Raw genomic sequence first — 18,959 nt, forward strand, 5'->3', positions numbered from 1 at the left:
GAGCAATTAGAGTCAAAGAAAATCCAGTAACTTAAAAAAACCCCAAAACATAAAATATCATAACATCTTTACCTACTAATAATTGGTATTTTACTGAAGTAGCTCAAGATGTATAGATTATTCTCTACCAATTCTAATTTTACCATACTGGTGATTTTTGCTGTCATTGCAACTGTTGTCAGGAACATATGTAAAGTGAGGAAAAGTGCAGAGAGGTAATGGTTGGTGCAGAAGAAAAAGCATTACATCTGAATGATGTCTTAGTACTTTGAGACCTTAAATGCCAGTTAATAAATATGTGGTGAGTACTTTTGAAGATGATTTTTATTTCACTTAAGGGTCATCTTTTGGCTATTAAAATAATTTTCCCTTTAAAAAATAATTAAAAATATTAAGACAATATTTATTTCATATAAGGTGTTTTGTCTTGGAGCAGACACAGATGCTAAACAGTGGTATGATCTCGTATAGCTGCATTAAGAAAAAAATGGTTTTCTGTATTGGTATTTTTTTCTTTAGAATTTAATAAATTCCACATTAGTGATAATAACTTACAGTCTCGAACATGTGTCCTATTATAAATGAACAATTAGGTATCATTAGGCTGTCCCCCCCGACCTGAATACATACATCTTCAGATGTGCTAATCCATTCAGTAGACACGTTAATGAGCACTGGTTGAAGTGTAATATTGAAGGAAGTGAAGCTGGTTGACCTCAGCATGGAGTTTAATACTTGTAATTAAATTAGACAGTAGACAGTTAGTAAAGAGAGAAATAGCCATGCCTCTGGCAAGCTTCAATTATTAATGACTTTTTTGTTCTTTGTGTTCCACTTGAAGAAAAAAATATTATTGTTCTTATTATAGACTGAGTTCTAAATCCTCCCTGTTGCATCTTAGGTTGGTTTGGTTGGTGTGGGGTGTTTTTTAATTAAAAATGTTTTTGCTTGTACGCCTAAGATGCTGCATCCTTTCTGTTCTTTATTTCCTGAAGTAGAGCCAGGGCAGTACTTAGGTTGTTAAATGATTTATAAAAATAGTTTAATAGCAAAAAATAACTAATTTTAAAATAAGATTGTTGCTACTGTTTCAGTATAGAACAATGTGTATTTTTGTTTCTAGGTGACTGGCTTCTTTATTTTCTTAAACAGAAAGTGGGTTTTATAAAACACGGCTTGTAATTATCCTTACAATGTTTGTTTATAATCTGTTTCAATTAGAGCATTACAAAGCATTGACAAGGGGAAGGATGGGTCACAGTGAAAAATAATAATGATTAATTTGAAAATGCTGTGGACTTCAGCAAGATCTCATGTCTGTTTCCAGGAGCATGTCAGGAATGAGTGTTGTAGGTTGCTCAAAGGATCACCAGCAAAGGCATTGGCAAAAGCAGGGTTAATATTAACATGAAAGTGCGACAAAGTTCATTGGCAAGGTTCAGTCTGCTACTTACTAGTGATGGTTAAAGCACACAGAGAAAAGTCAGACTGAAATATAAAATTAATCAATCTAAAACTAAAATCAACCAAATATGATCTACATGGAGGCTGGGGATGAAAAAAGGGTAAGGATAAAAAGCAATGAGGAAGATCCTCCCATTGAGTCACAGAGTGGAACCTCTTCCCAAAGTTAGCCGCAGAGTTGAACAGTGTTTTAGGCCTAAAGGTTTTAACAGCACTTAAACTTAACAGCACTTAAGCAACAGCCTAATTTAAATTAATTTAACAAAAGATTCCATAGAATTTACTATAAGCACAACAGTAATTCACTTATAGGCCTAACTTACTTATGAATCTAAAGTACTTATGAATTTAAGAGAGTGGCATTCATAGCACATTTGCTACAGCATATTCACAGTCACACACACACAGACCTAAAGCAGTATGTACAAGGTATATACCTGTGAAAAATTCTCCTCGAGTTCAGTGCAGTACTCACATCAGATGCCTTTGCATTTTCTCAACAAGTGAAGGGTTGATCCTTGGGGAGTGGGATATCAGCCCAGGCTCTATTGATGGCCGTTACCCGAGTGTAGCAAACTTGAGAGTTCACTGGCTCTGAGAGGTGTCCCGCTCAGAGGGAGATTGCTGGCTGCAGCCCACTGATGGTCTAGGAGAGCTCAAAGGGTCTCTCTTAGGACCGCTGTTTATGGGGTCACAAGTGAGTTGACTTCAGTCATTGTAATTTTCCATCTTGTCCACAATTCGATTCAGTAACTGTCTTTGAAAGTTCAATTACAAAAATGTTGTTCCACCTGAGTTGTTATTCAGGCAAGAAAAATAAGTTTCCAAGACTGTCTTAAAAAACAGGAGCTCGTTAGACAGCGTAAGTTCCTGGTACCAAACAGTGTTTCTTATAAGCTCAAGAGGAGCTTAGCCTAGGGTACTGTTAGACCTAATGAGCACTTCTAAGATGATAGTGCAGCCCAAGGACAGGGGAGGGAGGGATACACCACCACAGAACACCCTGAATCTACATATAGCTGTTCCTACCAGGCAAGGTTCAGTGCTAATCCAGACCTCCTGTGACTCAACTTGTGAAAATATTGTCAGCTGGACTTTTTAACAACTCCAGCTTGCCCCAGGCCTATTTCTCTCCTCCCTTACCCACAGTCTCACTCATCAGTAATTTGGAATATTTGAGCTCTGTATGAATATGTAGAGAGTATCAAAAGATTGGAATTATATTTGTGGCTCAACTACTGATCAACTGTTTATTTAAGATATTTTATTTCTCTGTGACTTTCTTTCCTGTTTTTCCTCAGTGTTTTGGTTTTGTTCTTTTTAAGCATATTTTCCCAAGAACGGAGGCCTGTGAGCCTCTATTTCTCTCCTTCCTTCCCTAACACCTTTTGGCCCATTCCAATGGAATTTAATAGAGACATGTTTCAAAGCTGTTCATTTCATGTTTAATGATGATAGGCTAAGTAAAGGAGATAGAGGGAGCGAGACTTTTAGTGCTCCTACTCAGCAAGTAAAGTCTGCATGGGAGGAAGCAGTAGATGTCAAGGAACCAGCACCAGAGAGAGATGTTATGAAATTCATCCCAAACTTGAGAAAAGCATCAACTGAAGTTTACATCTTGCAAGAAACCAGCAAGTGGTATCAGGAGACATGAGTAGGAAAACAGTCTTAATTCATATACTAGTTCTGCAGCTACTCGTGATGCTTGGACTGAACACATCAGCAAAAGGAATGTGTTTTATGAAATCCTGGTTAGCTCACACACACTGTCAAAATTATTTGAGAGCCATGTGAGTTCTAAGAGTTGTAGTTATTATGAGTGCATGTACTGTTCATGACCTCCAGAGAAACTTGAGATTTAAGCTTCTCTGCGGGTCTTTCATGTGATTTTTTTGTCTGTTTTATTCAATGGGAGAAAAACAAGCAAACTTACAGTAGCTGGCTTTGAACTGCTGCTGGTTTTTATTTTGTAAATGTGCCTAGAGGTACATGATAGGTTCATCTTATAAATGGAAAATAAATTAAATTAAAGCAAAACTTCTTCCTGCCAGTTGAGCCACTACAAAATCAAGATTCTACTGTTTCAGGGGCTAAGCCATTTTTAAACTTATTTTCCATCAGTCTTACAGAGTAGTAAAAAAAAAAATACCTCTGAAGTATTTGTTTCTGAAGATGTGAACAAGAGCAAGAAAAGACATGAATTCAAGAACTGATGAAAATCTTCTGAATGTGTAAAGGAACTTAACATTGAAATGCATATATAAAATAGGTATTTAATTTGCAAATAGTAAATTAAAGGTTTAATGCTGATAATGCAACCCATTCTGATTTTTTTATAATTAAAGTTTAGAGTAAAAAGGATTTACACTACCCTTACAAGAACAAACTTGCAAAGAGTTTCAGGACTAAGTAATGTGAGACTCAGTTCACAGAATGAGGAAACTCGTTTATGTACCTCTACAGCCTATCACCTCCTAAGGAAGGAGGAAGGAGGAAGGAGGAACTTCCTAGAGGAGTGAAGGCATTGTGAGATATTATTCACCTACTATGTAAATAAAAAGTAGTAATGTTGCTAATGATTGGAGTACTAATTCATCCTGAGCTTTTGGTGTATTATGCTGTTCTAAGTTGTGCGTGACATCATCCTAACCACATAAAAGGTTTATGGTTCCCAGCATTTATAGCGGGGGGGTTGTGTTTGTTGTGTTATTAACATGTAATGGGAACTTGAGGGTTTATAGTTGGAAATTATTAGTAGATTATTTTTTGGAGTTACAATTGGATACACATGTTGCTTAAAAAAAAAAGTGAAACAAACAAAAACCCAAACACACCATAGTTGTTGAGACAAAGTTTTGTGAAAAATTCATCTAGAGGGGACATACACTGTGGACAGCATGCTGCTTACATTTAATGGACAAAAGTAGCTGCATTAAGCCATTACTTCAGATATCTCTGCTCGTTCTGTTCTTCTTATAATAAACACTTTCATTTTTGAAGAAAAAAGTTGAGGCTAGCTGTTGTATCATAAGAAAATATAATAGCCTTTTTTCTCCCTCCTTTAGGTAAGTGGGTATTAGAAATTACAGTAATTTTGGCAAGAGTTCAAGGGTTAATGCAACAGATAAATAAAAGGAATTTTCTGTAAATTGAGCCCTGCATTATTTCACTTGTCTTGCCTTTCGAAACCTAACTCATTTAATTTTAAAAAGTAAATACTTAAATTCTTCCTGACAGTGTGCTTTGCTTTTACTATCGTTTATTACTTCAATTATACTTGGTATCACTTAGAACAATCTGCCATTTGGAAATTTCAGTATAGCCTGCAGCTTCGTATTAAGTCTGGCTGCTATTGTAACATGTACAGCATATGACACTAATGTATCAAAATTAGATTTGATCATCCCTCCTGGTTGTATTTATTTCACATTTCTTTTGTATTCAGTTAACATAAATGTATTAGGAGAGCTGACACATGATGATGGCTATAGAGTAAGAATATTTTAAAGTATTTTGAGTTAAATTTGAAATTTCAGGTAACCTAACAGTCGGTCATTTTTATATATTTGCTCTAATGGAGTAGAGTTTCAAAGTTAGCCTAAAAAAATCTGTTTGTCTCTGGTATCTCCTCAGGGCTGTCTTCCCGACAACACAGGTTTAAAATGTCTAAAACAGAGCTCTTAATCTCTTTCTCATTGCCACCTTTCCAGATCACCACAGATAACATGACCATTGTGCCTGTCACTTGTGCCCATAGCCTGAAATCATCTTTAATTTGGTCTACTTTCTGGATCCTTACATTCAGTCTGTGCTTAAGACTCTTCTTTTTCCTGCCTACCATTTCTTGCAACATAGCCTTTTCGTACACACAGTTAAAATTTATCCACTGTATCATAAACTGTTGTTTTGATCCCTGAACCTTCCTTTCTCTGACCTTGACACTTGCATTCTTGAATAATGCTGAAGACCTTTTTCTTGTCTTTAACACCTTTTTATAGCTTCTTTGCATTTGTTCAGCTCTGTTTCATGTCTTGCCTTATGCTTAGATAATAAAGTCTCCGGGGCAGTTTGATCTGTGTTTAGAGTGTTAGAATACTGGTGTGTAACCCATAGTTCCAGCTTTTCAGCCATAATGTATTACTAGTTACTTGAAATATAACACTATTTTAGGGCTTTTTATTATTTATATTATTGCTGCGCCTTATGTCTCTGGTACTGATTTGCACTTTGATATGCTTACTGTGAGGTATGCACATGTGAAGCTGTAAATTCGGGAACATGAAGTCAGGAAATGAATGTGAAGATGTAGTGGCTTACACAACTGGTAGTAAGCTTTGAGTAAGCATTAACACAGAATACAGTCTTGACATCTGTCCATTCCGTGTGCACCAAATCCCATTCTTTTAGATAACACCGGGACCACACCTTGGGAAACCATGTTTCTGTCTGTCTTCAGGGTTTCAATGAGAAGAGGTGGTTACAGTTTGGTATCTTTGTCCTACTTTGTCCACAACACTGAATTCTGGAATGTTTCCAATTCAATACAAAGATATAAAGAATCCAAATTAAAGTTGAAAGAAGTCAGGTTCTGGCTCTCCTGTGGTTTAATGATCACAGTGAATGATGGATTCTGCAAATGTTTGTTGTGCTTGCAGGAGAGCTTGGTTGTGGAACACTACTGAATTACAAGATCCTTCAATAGGGAACTGAATAATTGAGAAGAAAATCTGAAATTCTTCTTTCTAAAAAGTTTATGCAAAACCTAGCAGACCTTGGAAAGCTTTTCAAGTTAATTTCATGTATTGGATCTCTTCCATGAATCAAGTGTTGTTGAGGAGTCAAGTTACCCCCATTCAAGTTTTCTCATAACCTTTGCTTGCTGACCAAGGTGAAGACATCTGACAGAAGCAACAAGGAGCACTGTGTTAGTGTCAGAGCTTCTTAAGATCAAATCTTGAAGAAGGAAACAGAATGACTTATCCAAAACTTAGTTATTCTTCAGATATAAAATCAGCAACACCCAGCGTTGTTTACTTCTCTATTATTTTTTACAGTCATCTGACTATCCGTAAGGGAAACAAGGTTTTGATCTTTGTTTTGATCCTGAGTACTTTTCATTTTGTTATAAACCGCCATTCATAGTTTATACCATCATCCACCTACTTGCACCATCTGATTTTGACTCTCAATCCATTACATGTCACAGAGATGCCATTCTACATTTTAGTCAAACTGGATCATTGCCAGATCATTCTCAGTAGTAATCATGAGGTGAAATACATCTGATAGGACTTGGAACTCTTTGAAATAATGTTTCATTTTCCTTTTTCTCTGAAGTAGTATTTTCTTTTAGCTTGGAATGTATTCTCATAAATCTATGAGGGTATAAAGCAAACTTTGAAATTGGAGAGAAAAGTCACTAATGGCTTTAGTACCAAATATCCAAAAATATGTGTCCCTTGTCAGTAATCCTTCTGAAATAACCACACAGTACACTTCTATCACACCAAAATCTATATTAGTCTAATGTGAAAGCGTGCATCAGTAGCAATGCGCTGTCTGGATAGCTTTCACGGAAGTGCAAGAACTGGTGTCCTGTCTGATTAGTTGCAGATGTCAGTAACAGGTACATGGGGGTAACATTTGAGAAATTAAATTCAAAGGCAGTGATGCTCTCAAGAAGCTGCACTATCTAAACTCTGTATGGTTTTGATTATTTCTTTGGCATATACACTGTCACCATCACTTGTTTCTAATAATTCAGTGAGTTTTTTGTCTCCAAAGATGTTAAGTAAAGGAGAAAATAATTCTTTTAGCGAATAGTTCAATGTTGCTGAATTAGGAATGGTGCAGTGCAGTGATGGATGTATTGCTTTTTGGCAGTCAGTTCAGTGAGTTCAGTCAGTGCTTCAAATGACCATCCCTCAACCTAGGATCATGTAGTTTTTTTACATTCCACATTTCATGTCGCAGCTGATTTGCCTCATGCTTTCTCTTTGGCTAGGCAGTGTCATCCTCCCTGAGCTTTTCACTGGCTTCTAAGTGTGAGCCCATCAGTCCCTGATAGCCTATCATTGTCATATTTCAACAGCTAGTTTGACTGTCACTTCACTGAGGAAGCAAAATGAGAATTTTTAGTTTGTTTTTTTTTTAAATCTGAGGTGCAATTTCTCATTGACTTCTCTGGTGATAAAGCCATTTAAGAAGGTGACAACCCTGCTTTCTGCTCCTGCACCTTCAAAAAAAGGTGCCAACAAGTTGTTTTCTTGGGCTGTGTTTGAGACCAGTACAGTTACATGAGCTGAGTTTAAAACAAAAACTTGGGGATTAGTTTTCCCCACTTGGATCATGTCTTTGATCCATTTTGAAAATGGTCTCATGTATGTCTGGAGGAGATGACTAACTGTGGCAAAGAGAGGAGGCCGAGGATAACAGTTTATTAGACAGTGATGCTAGAGAAGAATGAAGTGAAGCCAAACCTTGTGTAAACTGAAAAAATAGAATTCTGCCATGATGAAAATCAATGGAAAAGTCTGTTCTGGTGCCAAAATGCAAAGTTTCTTTAATTAACTTTTTGCTACAAAACAAAAGGGTTAGAAGGAGAAGTTGCTTTTCGGATAATTTTGGGAGCTAGGGGGGGGGTTTTTTGGTAGTGTATTTTGAAGTTTATCTTAGCAAGTATGGAAGTGCTCCAAGCTATCACCAGGAAAAAAAAACAGCTAAGTGTGCTTCATATTGCTCTCTTATCACTCTTATTGACTTTATTGCTCTCCACAAGTAACCAAAAGGAGGTTGTGGGATGTTGGGGTAAGTCTCTTTTCCCAAGGAACAAGAGTCAGAACTAAAGGAAATGGCTTCAAGTTATGCTAGAGGAGGTTTAGATTGGACTTTAGGAAAAATTTCTTCACAGAGAAGATTGTCAAGCATTGGAACAGGCTGCCCGGGGAAGTGGTGAAGTCACCATTCCTGAAGGTATTTAAAAGATGTTGTAGATGCAGTGTTTAGAGACATGGTTTGGTGGTGGACATGGCAATGTTAGGTTAACAGTGGGACTTGATGATCTTGGAGATCTTTTCCAAGCTAAATGGTTCTGTGATTCTTAAGATAGGAGAGGTTCAGGCTCTCAGAGCAATTCTGCAATTAGTTGTCTTTTATGATGTTCATCATGGTTACATGTTATCCAAGGTTTCTGCATCTGCTGTTTGTGTGTTGCACATAGGTCATTCAGGTTGCTGCCTGGTTTTATTTTAATCTAGTAAAATAAAGCTCAGTGTAGTGAATATTGTTATAACCAATTCTTCTGTTGGGTTGGTTTTGCTGTTGGCACAAGAGCACCCCTAACTAAGTGTTATTCAAAATAATTCAGCCATCTACACAAGAGGAAAGAACAACTCACTTCAAAGGCACTGCAGCCATTGTATATTAGACATATGAACGATCTGGTCTAGGCAAAACAAATGACTTGTTGAGCATCAAAGAAGGAGGGTATTGATACCATCTGTCCTTTTCCCAGTTCAACACTGAAGAAAATCCTTTTTTCATAGAAATACAACCCTTTTTCAGTCTGATACAATTTAAAGCTAGAAGAGATGAGAAGAGACAGCTTCTTTTTTCTTTTTTTTTTTTTTAAGTCTGCTACTGACAACTGGTAAAGCCTTTAGATAAGATGAAGGTAGCATTCCAGGAGGTTTTGTAAAATAAACAAGTGAATACTTGCAGTGAAATTTCTCTGAAGACTGTGTATATGTTTTGCTTTTATTTAAAGTTCAGTTGTGTTCTGAAAATGAGTATGGCAAATTGTTGCCTTTTTATTTACAATAGCTTTTTGTATGTGCCCAAAATGGTATCTGTATGTTACCTGTTAACAGCAGTTCACAGTGCAGTCCTTTGAATAACATCAAGGTGATTGACAAACTCCTCCTACCTAAAGCTGTGGAAACAAATTGAAAACTGGGGGTGAAGACAATTGTCAGCTGTAACTGGTGATGCACTAGGAGATAAAAAAGAGATTCCAGATTGAATTTTCAGAAATAATGCTTACTGGAAAGAATCTGATGTTTAATAGTGTGAATATATTTGATCAGTATACATAAAGCCTCTCTGCATAATGTGAACATTTGTTGTCAGATGGTTATGTTTAGCAGAAGGAACGTTTTGGAGCTTCAGTGCAGATAATTCCAGAATGTTGAAGAAATTCCTTAATCTGGTTATATGATTACACCATGGATTTTGAGGAACCCATTTGGCCATTCTGAGCCAGATCAAAGCCATTTTGAAGGGGTTTTTGGGGGGTGGGGTGCTGTTTTTACAAAGTTATACTGGTTTCATGGGGAATGACCATTTAGTTTAGTTAATTTGGGGGCTATGGAAAATGCAGTAGCTATTCTCCTTTAAACAATTTGTGTTTGTGGCAGGCAGTTTGGAATTTGTCTGGAATTATAGGGTTAAGTGCTCAGATACCCAGCTTTTAAAAAGATGTTCATTCATATACTTAAAACATTCATATAGAATTTAGTAATTTGCTGCCTATCTGTGATGACAGTCTGGAACAAATTTTAGTAAATCAAGTTGAACCACTTTACATCCTTGGGATAACATCAACAAAATTTTAGCTTTCAGTAGAAAACATTCACATATCTGTTAATTTAAATAGAAATTGACACCAGTATATAAAAATCTATAGCACAAACCAATACTGTCAACTAATATTCACACTGAAATTGTAAAAGAACTATACTGTAATTTGGGTTTTTTTACTCATTTTTCTTCATTTGTTTTTAGTGGGTTTGTCCTTTTGAAATATGTGCATTTTATATAGCTGTATGGCTATAGAATATTAATTAAGGATATTTAAACTGATAGGTTTTTATCCCTGATTTTCTAGCTAAGACATTTAGGAAACGATGAAGTACACATTGTCTGGTCAGAGCACACTCGAGATTATAGAAGAGGAATAATTCCAACAGAATTTGGTGATGTTCTTATAGTTATCTATCCCATGAAAAACCATATGTTCAGTATCCAGATCATGAAAAAGCCTGAGGTAAGGGTTTGTTTTCTTTTGTGTTTTCTTCATATGTTTAACATGACGTGAGTTTTGTTTACATTCTGAGGTCTTGGTATAATAGACTGGTCCAACAAAGTGATGTCTTGAGCACTGACAGTTGCAGTGGTGGCAGGAGGAAAAGGGAGAGCTCAGTGAGTACAATGCATAGTTAAATCAGTAACTTGAAATTGCAAAGGCCTGATCCTGTAAAGCATATCTGCTAACAACATAATCTAGGAAAAAGCTAGAATATTCTGCATAATAATTTAAATATTAAAATAAACTTGCCAAACCTTTTTGTCAAATTTGATACATAACTGAGGTAGTTGAATAATGGTCTGCTCCAACTTCCTCCATCCGTGTCATACTCCTTTCTTTCTCTCAAAGCTAGTTATCACTTTCTTCTTGACTCCACACAAGAATTTGGAGATTATTCAGTAAAGCAAGACCATTCAACCCTGAGGCATATGAACACACATTCTTTATAATGACTGTTCCTCTAATGTCAGTGCTGGCCTTGTTCTTAGAACAGTGGTTTAGGGTAGTGAACGCTGACTGAGTAAAAGTAGTCATGAGTTCTTGTACTACCTAACTTCTGTGTGTGATGTGACTGGCCATGAATTTCTATACTTTAAATATTACTAGAAGCACTAATATTAATAAATGAGGTATATGAGAGAAACACCCCTTTATGATGGGTGTTGATATGCATGAAATGATATTCAGTTTTGTTATTACTGACTTACATTTTTAATTAATAAGTTTATTCTTTCTTTTGCTACTTTAAATACAAATAGATGGATTATTGGGAGCATGCAGGTTAAGAAGGAAAATGAGAACTGTTGAAAACAGCGATTGTTGTTAGTCCAAAAAGAGGTTCTTGTATGTGAAGAAAGAAGTAACTTCCATCAGATTTCAGTATTCTCAGAACTACATTAAATGATGGCAAAAAAAATATAGAATCTAAAATTCTTTTGCAGCTCTGCTCCCTTTACTGAGCTGATGCACAAATTTTGCTGCTCTTGACCTGCTTTATGTCATCAGCTTCAGAACTTTATTCAAATGTACAGGAAATGCAGATAGTTAATACTGAGTGTTTATTTTGTTGGGTTTTTTTTTAATTGCACAATGATGATTGGAGAAATCATGCCAAGTAGAGAATTTTGCCAAAACATAAGATCTATCTGTTCTGTATACCTCTTGGGTGCTACCTGTACTAAATATTGAGGTTTTCTACTGATCTCACAAATAAGGCTTTACACTTAGGGTCCGAAGAGGCCAAACTTTGACTTTCTCCTGTAAAGGGCCTACAGTCCATTTGTATAGATAATGTAGAAGGGCAGAACAGATAGAATAAAAGAAAATAGAAGGGAAGGGTCAATGCACCGGTAATTGTATGACAGTTGCACAGTGAGTTGGTCCTTATGAACATGTTAATATCTAAAGCCATGATACATGCTATTTTAAAATTTGAGTAATTATTGCTTTTGCTTACTACCACCTACAGTATTGTCAGCTAGCCTTTCAACCTCATAAACATCATAGGCATGACTCTTACTAGGATTTTGGCAGCAAATATTGAAAAAAATCTTTGATGAGACATAGTATTCAAATAGTTGCTTAATTTTCTTCAAATACTGTGTTATCTGTTGCCAAGGATATCAAGCTGTATATTTCCACAAGAGAAAAGGTCTGACATGTAGCATAATGACCGCTTTGATAATCTAGCAATGAGGAGGGAAAAAGAGATATATTTGAGTGCTCTATTGTTAATGTTGATTGCTAATTGTTACAGCTAAGATCTTGCTTTATGTTGAACTTCTAAATTTTTTATTCAGGTTCCATTTTTTGGTCCACTCTTTGATGGTGCTATTGTGAATGGAAAAATTCTACCTATTATGGTTCGTGCAACAGCTATAAATGCAAGCCGTGCATTGAAATCATTAATCCCATTATACCAAAACTTGTATCCTTTCACTCAAGTGGTTTCCAAGGCATATGCATTCCCTTGCAGTTCTACAGATATGACCTTCATGTTTTCTGTCATTTTATTTTTTTTGTTGGATTAATATAGGGAAAATATTTTTTTTTAATGGTGACAGTGCCTGCCTTTAGGGAATTTCAACCCGTAGAAGAGTATTCAGATGAAGACCATCTGTTTTTTAATTAAAATAATAATAGATTCGGTGCTGAAAATTTGCTTGTTTCTGTTTTATTACATGTATTTATCACTTTTTGTTAAGAAAGTTATTTTAATGACCATTTTGTGAGTAGTCTTTCTAAAATAGCAATGTTGTGATGTTAATGATCTTTTCTTCCTTAAATATATCAAGTATTTATCCCATATTAGAGAGACTTAAGTTTTATTTTCTAATTCCAAGGATGCTGCTTTCTTTCAAGATGAATTTGTTAAATTTTTGTCATACAGATTTTGTTATTCAGCTCAGAATACCAACTTGTTGTCAAAATGATGTTAGTGTCCTAGTAAATGTGTCAGAAAAGGCTGTCTCATTCTTGTAGTTTTTTGGAAGGGCTGCTCTTGGAAGAAAAGATTTATCAACAGAAATTAAAAAATATAAGGTAAGTCCGTCACTTATACTTCTTCCCATCTTAAGATTGAGTTCTGTTATATACATGTCAGTTAAATCAACAAGAATATACTGGTTTTGAATTTCATAAATTGAAAGATAAGTTTAAATTTTAATCCAAAAGAAATTCTGGGCTTAATTTCCAACCAAGCTGTAAATACTAGTATTTGTCATGTGACAGATTGTTGCTAAAATACTGTTTTTTTCTGTGGCTGACTGTTAATACTTGCAGAGTTTTGGATTAGATATGATGAAATGGATTTACAGATGAATGATGGATGTGTTTTAAGTGATCACATCAGATGAATGATGGATGTGTTTTAAGTGATCACATTAAGTGATGTTTATGCCATTTCTGTAGATGACAGATGTTGATTCATTGTATTTTTATGTTTGGAAAGGTCTGATCTTTTTGTCATTATTCAAGTGGCTTAGTCAAAGAATTTAAAATGTATTATCATCATCATTATACCATGAAAAATGATGGTTTATAGCATTATATTGATGTATAGTGATGAGCAATTGGAGAACAATTTACTTTGAAATAACAAACTTTCAGTACAACTCCCCCCAAGCCTATGTATTTAAACTTCTTTACAGAATATGAAAGTTGTAATAAATTCTTTGAACAAAGCTTGGCAGCTCGATGTCTAGGAATTGGCCAGTTCCACAGAACTGTGCATTGCATTTTTAATTCAGTTCTCAAAATTGTACTTTTTGATATGCATCAAAGCACAGCATGTCATTTATGACATAATGTGGCCTCCACTAAAATGTTGGTGTGTCTCCTAATATGGTTAACAAGGTAATGGGAAAGCATTATGTGTATTTGATATTAGATGCATTGGTTGGTGGGTTTCACATCATCATTTGGTTATGAAGCTTCTGAAGTACCACTTGATTGGGCACTGATGTTAAAGGGTGGCTTTGTTAAGTAGTTGGTGGAATTCTTTTTCCATCTGGCTTGGATGGAATATCAATTCGGTGTTTAGTATGATAATGTAAAAATAAAAATGAGTCGTGAGAAGTTCTTTAAAAGCTGTTTGCTTGATGTGAGATTAGAAGAAACTCTACAAACTCCCTTGACTTGAATTAGGCTATGGTGGAATCAGTTGTGTCAGTGGAGAACAGCAAAAACTGTTACAATTCGACGTCTGGCCTAGCTCTTAGGGGTTTAAAATCCTCTTGGTTAAAAATGTCACGGACATGCTCATGCTCTTGGTGTTCAAGCCATGGCAAGACTTGAGGTCAAGAGGGAATTTTCCCTCATACAAGAATGGCAAAGACTGGATGTTTCCTGTAACATGGACAAGGTCTGTTATCTAGGAACATTTGAAAGTTGAATCTAATTATGTTCCTGCAATAGCAGGGAATTGAAGATGTCAAGGACTGTCTTTATTGTCTCCCGCTTTTTTCCTCTGGGATATTTTAGCTATGGCTGCAGGAGTTCACTACTGGCTTTTAAGTTTGCAATGGGCTGAAGGGTGTAGGGAGCAGACGTATTTTATGGTCTGTGGTTAAATAGCTTTTCTGGAAACCCTGCCAGACTTAGTGTCTCTTGCGGAAAACAGACAGGATTCGTTGATCAAGGTAGTCTTTCCTTGTGTTGGAGTGTTGCTGGAGCAAAGAAGAAGAGGACTAGAGTGATGAAAACAATACATTCAAAGAGGGAGGAAAAAGGGAACAAAATTTATTTTTCAGAAGGTACACCAAAAGCAGAGTCCAAGCTGGAGAAGTGAAGCTGATAATCAAGGATTTCCACAAATTCAGAAGCATAATGGTTTCAGTGAAAGAGAATTCTGAAGTGATCTGCTTGAAATTAATCTTTGTTTACTTACTTATGAGTATCTAATATACTGGGGCAATGCTAGTTTATTAGGAACATTGATGGTGCTTAGTGGAAATCCAGTTAAATTTGGATCTCAAGTGCACAAGAGTACTTGAGACTTGTAGTACTTGAAATGTGTTTTGTGTGACATTCCTGTATTAGCTCTTCTTTTTGCAGTAGTAGACCAGCAGAAATCATTAATTTCCAAGCCAGTGTATGGATGTCTCCCTACCTGCAGGGGTGTGGTTGGTTTCATGGTGCTGTGTAATGTTTGGTGGGCACCTTTTGACTGAGTAGGGAGTTAAAAACATATATGTATGTCTTTGCTTATCTGGTTTTGAAGAATGTTTATAATATCACATTGTAGATCCTTGCGGTGATGGATCACGGTAAACTCTTAATGAAACTAGGACTGTGTTGATCTGCTTGCATATGGGATGGGAAGAAATTGGCACTGAGTTTGGCCTTCCTACTTCCAAGGAGAGCTTATCCATCCTCTGAGACAGTGCATTTTCTAAGTGCAGACCTGACTGAAAAAATCAGCTGTCATTTGTAATCAGCAGGGATATTCAGTCTTCTTCATGTAACCTGATTGCAACTTTTTCCTTAATGCGCTGGTCTGTTAATCACAATGTGGCAATGGGTAGTACGTGTGAATGGCATAATAATGGTTGCATGGATACAGGAAATTTTGCTCATCTCTCTCTTATAGTCTTCCCTAACCTTGAGTATGTGCTGTACGGTCTGAAGTAGCTTTCTGAGACTGACATATTCTGTCAGTCACCTTCCTCTTTCTGACATTATTTTGACATCTCTGATAGCACACTTAGATAGCAAAACACTTTGAAGATTTGGTTTTGTTAGTGATTTTTAAAGGTTTTATCTGCTCAGTGTTTTTATTCTTTACTTATAATACCATAATAATATGTTTCCATATTGTAGTATTTTAAGATTAAATATATACTAAATTCATCAGCAGGCATTAGTCATGCATGACAGGTATCCTGCTTTATTTGATGCTTGACATTCTCATTGCTGCAGCAGTGTGAAGAGCATATTGCTATTTGTGGCAGAGTTTTTACATCGTTTTGTGGAATTCGCTTTAGTTTACCCTTCAAGGATTCTCTGGTCCCTCATTGTCTTTTGCTGGACTGGCTTTTTTGTACCAGTACCCCCTCACCAACAGGTGGCATATATGCACACAGTAGCGGAGGACAAACACAAAATACTTGTATTGTCTTGCTAGTGAAGCAGCAGTACCCCCTTATCTCTCTCATAGCTGATGTATTTCTTCTTCTCATTGCATTTGTTGTTGTCTTAAGAAGTGCATGCTTATCTCCTGAGTACACTCCAGCTGCACATATGCTAGGAAGACTTGTAAGAGTCATAAATGCAGGGGTAATAATGGGACTGAATGTTGAGAACAATCATTTTCACTGTGATGTAGAATAAGGAGGCCAATATTTAGGAGATTGTTAAATACTCCTTATTTACTAAATTACATTGAAATTCCTGGTATGAATGGCTTTATTCTTGGTTCGCATCTCAGAGCAAGGTCTTTGTCACATTCTGAATTCAGAATCAACCATGTGTGGGAAATGGATCAATATTAAATATTTTAAACAATAGAAAGAGTGGCTTCATATAAAATTTTACTTGAACTTCCTGAATAAACAGCAGATTTTAGCCAGATGCCAAGAGGTATACCTTGGCATAGTAGGCACCTCCAGTGATCCAACTTGTTAAAATTATTGCAACAAAGCAGGAAAAATACTAGAAACTTTTTGGGAGTGAAATTCCAGCTGTGAAACAACGAGTGTCACTTTTTGCACATTGTACACAAACTTTAGAGTGTTAATAATTATTCCAAACTATCTACACTTCAGATAGTGCACTTCAGACACTGTGCTTTCTGTCTTACTTAGTATTCCCCTACCAAACGATGCTACCTAATATATAGCTATACACACAGGAAGAAATTCTATTTAGCATCTTTTAAATCTAAAATGTATTGACATTTTAGACATCGGGAGTATAGATGACTGTTTTATCCTTAATCATCATAACCTAATTTTCACTTCGTTCTAATAATCTACAAAATCTTTGACCTAATGCCAAGAACTGGCATTTCTTTTGGGGGGTTTGTTGGTTTTTTTTTTTGGTCACATGAAATCAATTAATTTAAATAGCAGAAACATAATGCTACTTTAAGTATTCCATCTAAAAATGTTATCAAATAAATCTTAACCTAAATTATTGGATAAATTAATCTTCATTATCAAAACTGGAAAATTGACATCCTCCTATTTTTTTGGTATTGTATGACTAAGTAGTTGATACTTGATGTATTGTAGCTAATCTTTTGACAGTTGTCTTCCAGAAAAAGGGAAGATATTAACCCCATATGGTGTCTGACAAGACAGTAACTTATTTATGAGTAAAATAATATTTGTGAGTGGCTTGTTAAAAGTTTACTCTGTATTAAAAACTGATCACCCAGCAAAAGCTTTTTTTCTTGAGGTGGTACTCAACTGCCCCAAGAAAAGGTTTTATTGGAACTGGAAGGGTTGCTGTGTGCTGTGCCTGCTTGACCATTTCCTGCCTCAAGATAGAACTGCAGGCACTGGAAAAATAAAGAAAATGTTCTTTATTATGGCATACAGTGAGTAAAGAGAATTATTCAGATTCTGTGGCCATAGTTGTTTCACTTAATTAAGAATACTTGTTTTATTTGCATTTTCAAAATGGAACTTGTGAAGATTTTGAAGATTTCTCACTAGTACAGAAACTTAGAAGTTAAAGCTGGAAAGCACTGATTTTGACAACGCCCGTTTCCCTTCCTCCAGGTCCAGTAAGTTTTCTATCTTAGAGATGCATGAGCATCTGTAAGTAAAAAAGTGAGTAGAGTGATACTGTATCAATGCCAACTGTGTATCAAATGGGAGAGGCATAAGGGTTGCTCTCTCTTAGTTTTGGTATAGTGAAAGGAATAATGCATGACATTATAATTACTCTTCTAGTACTTTCTGATTTAGAATTTTTTTGATATGCCATATGCCAAGACTGCAAACTTTGCTATATTTCAGGCAATGCAACTTTTATACAGGACATTTAATAAGATTTTAACATACCTGTTACTAATTTTTTCTGTCATCACAGGGGAGAAGATACCAACATTAATAATGCTTGATACCCTTTTTTTTTAACTACTTTATATACTTTACACAAATAAATGAAAATTTCAGGATTTCAGTGAATATTTATTCCATCCCTGAGTCCTGCCGTTGTAGCTTTATTTCATATGAGTTCAAGTAAGAGCCCTTTATTTCATATGAGTTCAAGTAAGAGCCATGTATAAGTTTTTTCCAAAAGAAAATAGAGTTATTTCTAAAATCTGTTTTACTGTTTAGCAACAAAAACTGTTTTCCAAGTTCAAGTAAGAATCATAAGGTACAGAATATGATGTTCAGTCTTTCCTGTTCTTTGAATTGCTCGGTTTTGCTGTTCTCCAAATCCTAGCTTTGCTACCAATGTATTTGATCTTTTAATAATTAAAAATGTGATTAATTTCCTGCATACAATGATATAACATGAAAAACTGAAGATTTCAAAGACATCATGTAATAGTTTCTCTGTGCATTATAAGACAACATAAATATAAGAGAGAAGTTTTCACAAGATCGTGGAATATGCTGAGTTGGAAGGGACGTAGAAGGATCAGTGAGTTCATCCCTTAGCTCTGCACAGGACCATCCCCCAAGAGTCACACCATGCACCCGAGAGCATCATCCAAACACTTCTTGAACTCAGACAGGCTTGATGCTGTGACCACTTCCCTGGGGAGCCTGTTCCAGTGCCCAACCACTCTTTGGGTGAAAGACCTTCTTCTAATATCCAACCTAAACCTCCCCTGACACAGCTTTAGGCCATTCCCTTGGGTCTGTCACTGGTCACCACTCTATAGAGTCATGTGTATATCATAGAACCAAGTTGGAAAAGACCTCCTAGATCATCAAGTCCCACCCTTGATCCA

General features: G+C 35.9%; 1 protein-coding gene across 13 annotated transcripts in view; it reads left to right on the top strand.

Annotated features, from left to right (window-relative positions):
- RALGAPA1 (Ral GTPase activating protein catalytic subunit alpha 1) overlaps window positions 1-18,959 on the top strand; it is a 142,703-nt gene that overhangs the window by 92,317 nt on the left and 31,427 nt on the right. For all 13 annotated transcript variants that reach the window (XM_051806199.1, XM_051806201.1, XM_051806200.1 and 10 more), the window contains 2 exons: window positions 10,349-10,507; window positions 12,349-12,476. In XM_051806199.1, coding sequence (XP_051662159.1) covers window positions 10,349-10,507; window positions 12,349-12,476 — 287 coding nt within the window. The remainder of the gene's footprint in view (window positions 1-10,348; window positions 10,508-12,348; window positions 12,477-18,959) is intronic.

Source organism: Manacus candei, unplaced genomic scaffold (genome assembly GCF_025592945.1).
Source record: "Manacus candei isolate 608988 ecotype Guabito, Panama unplaced genomic scaffold, ASM2559294v1 h1tg000067l, whole genome shotgun sequence".
NCBI classification, from domain to species: Eukaryota; Metazoa; Chordata; class Aves; order Passeriformes; family Pipridae; genus Manacus; species Manacus candei.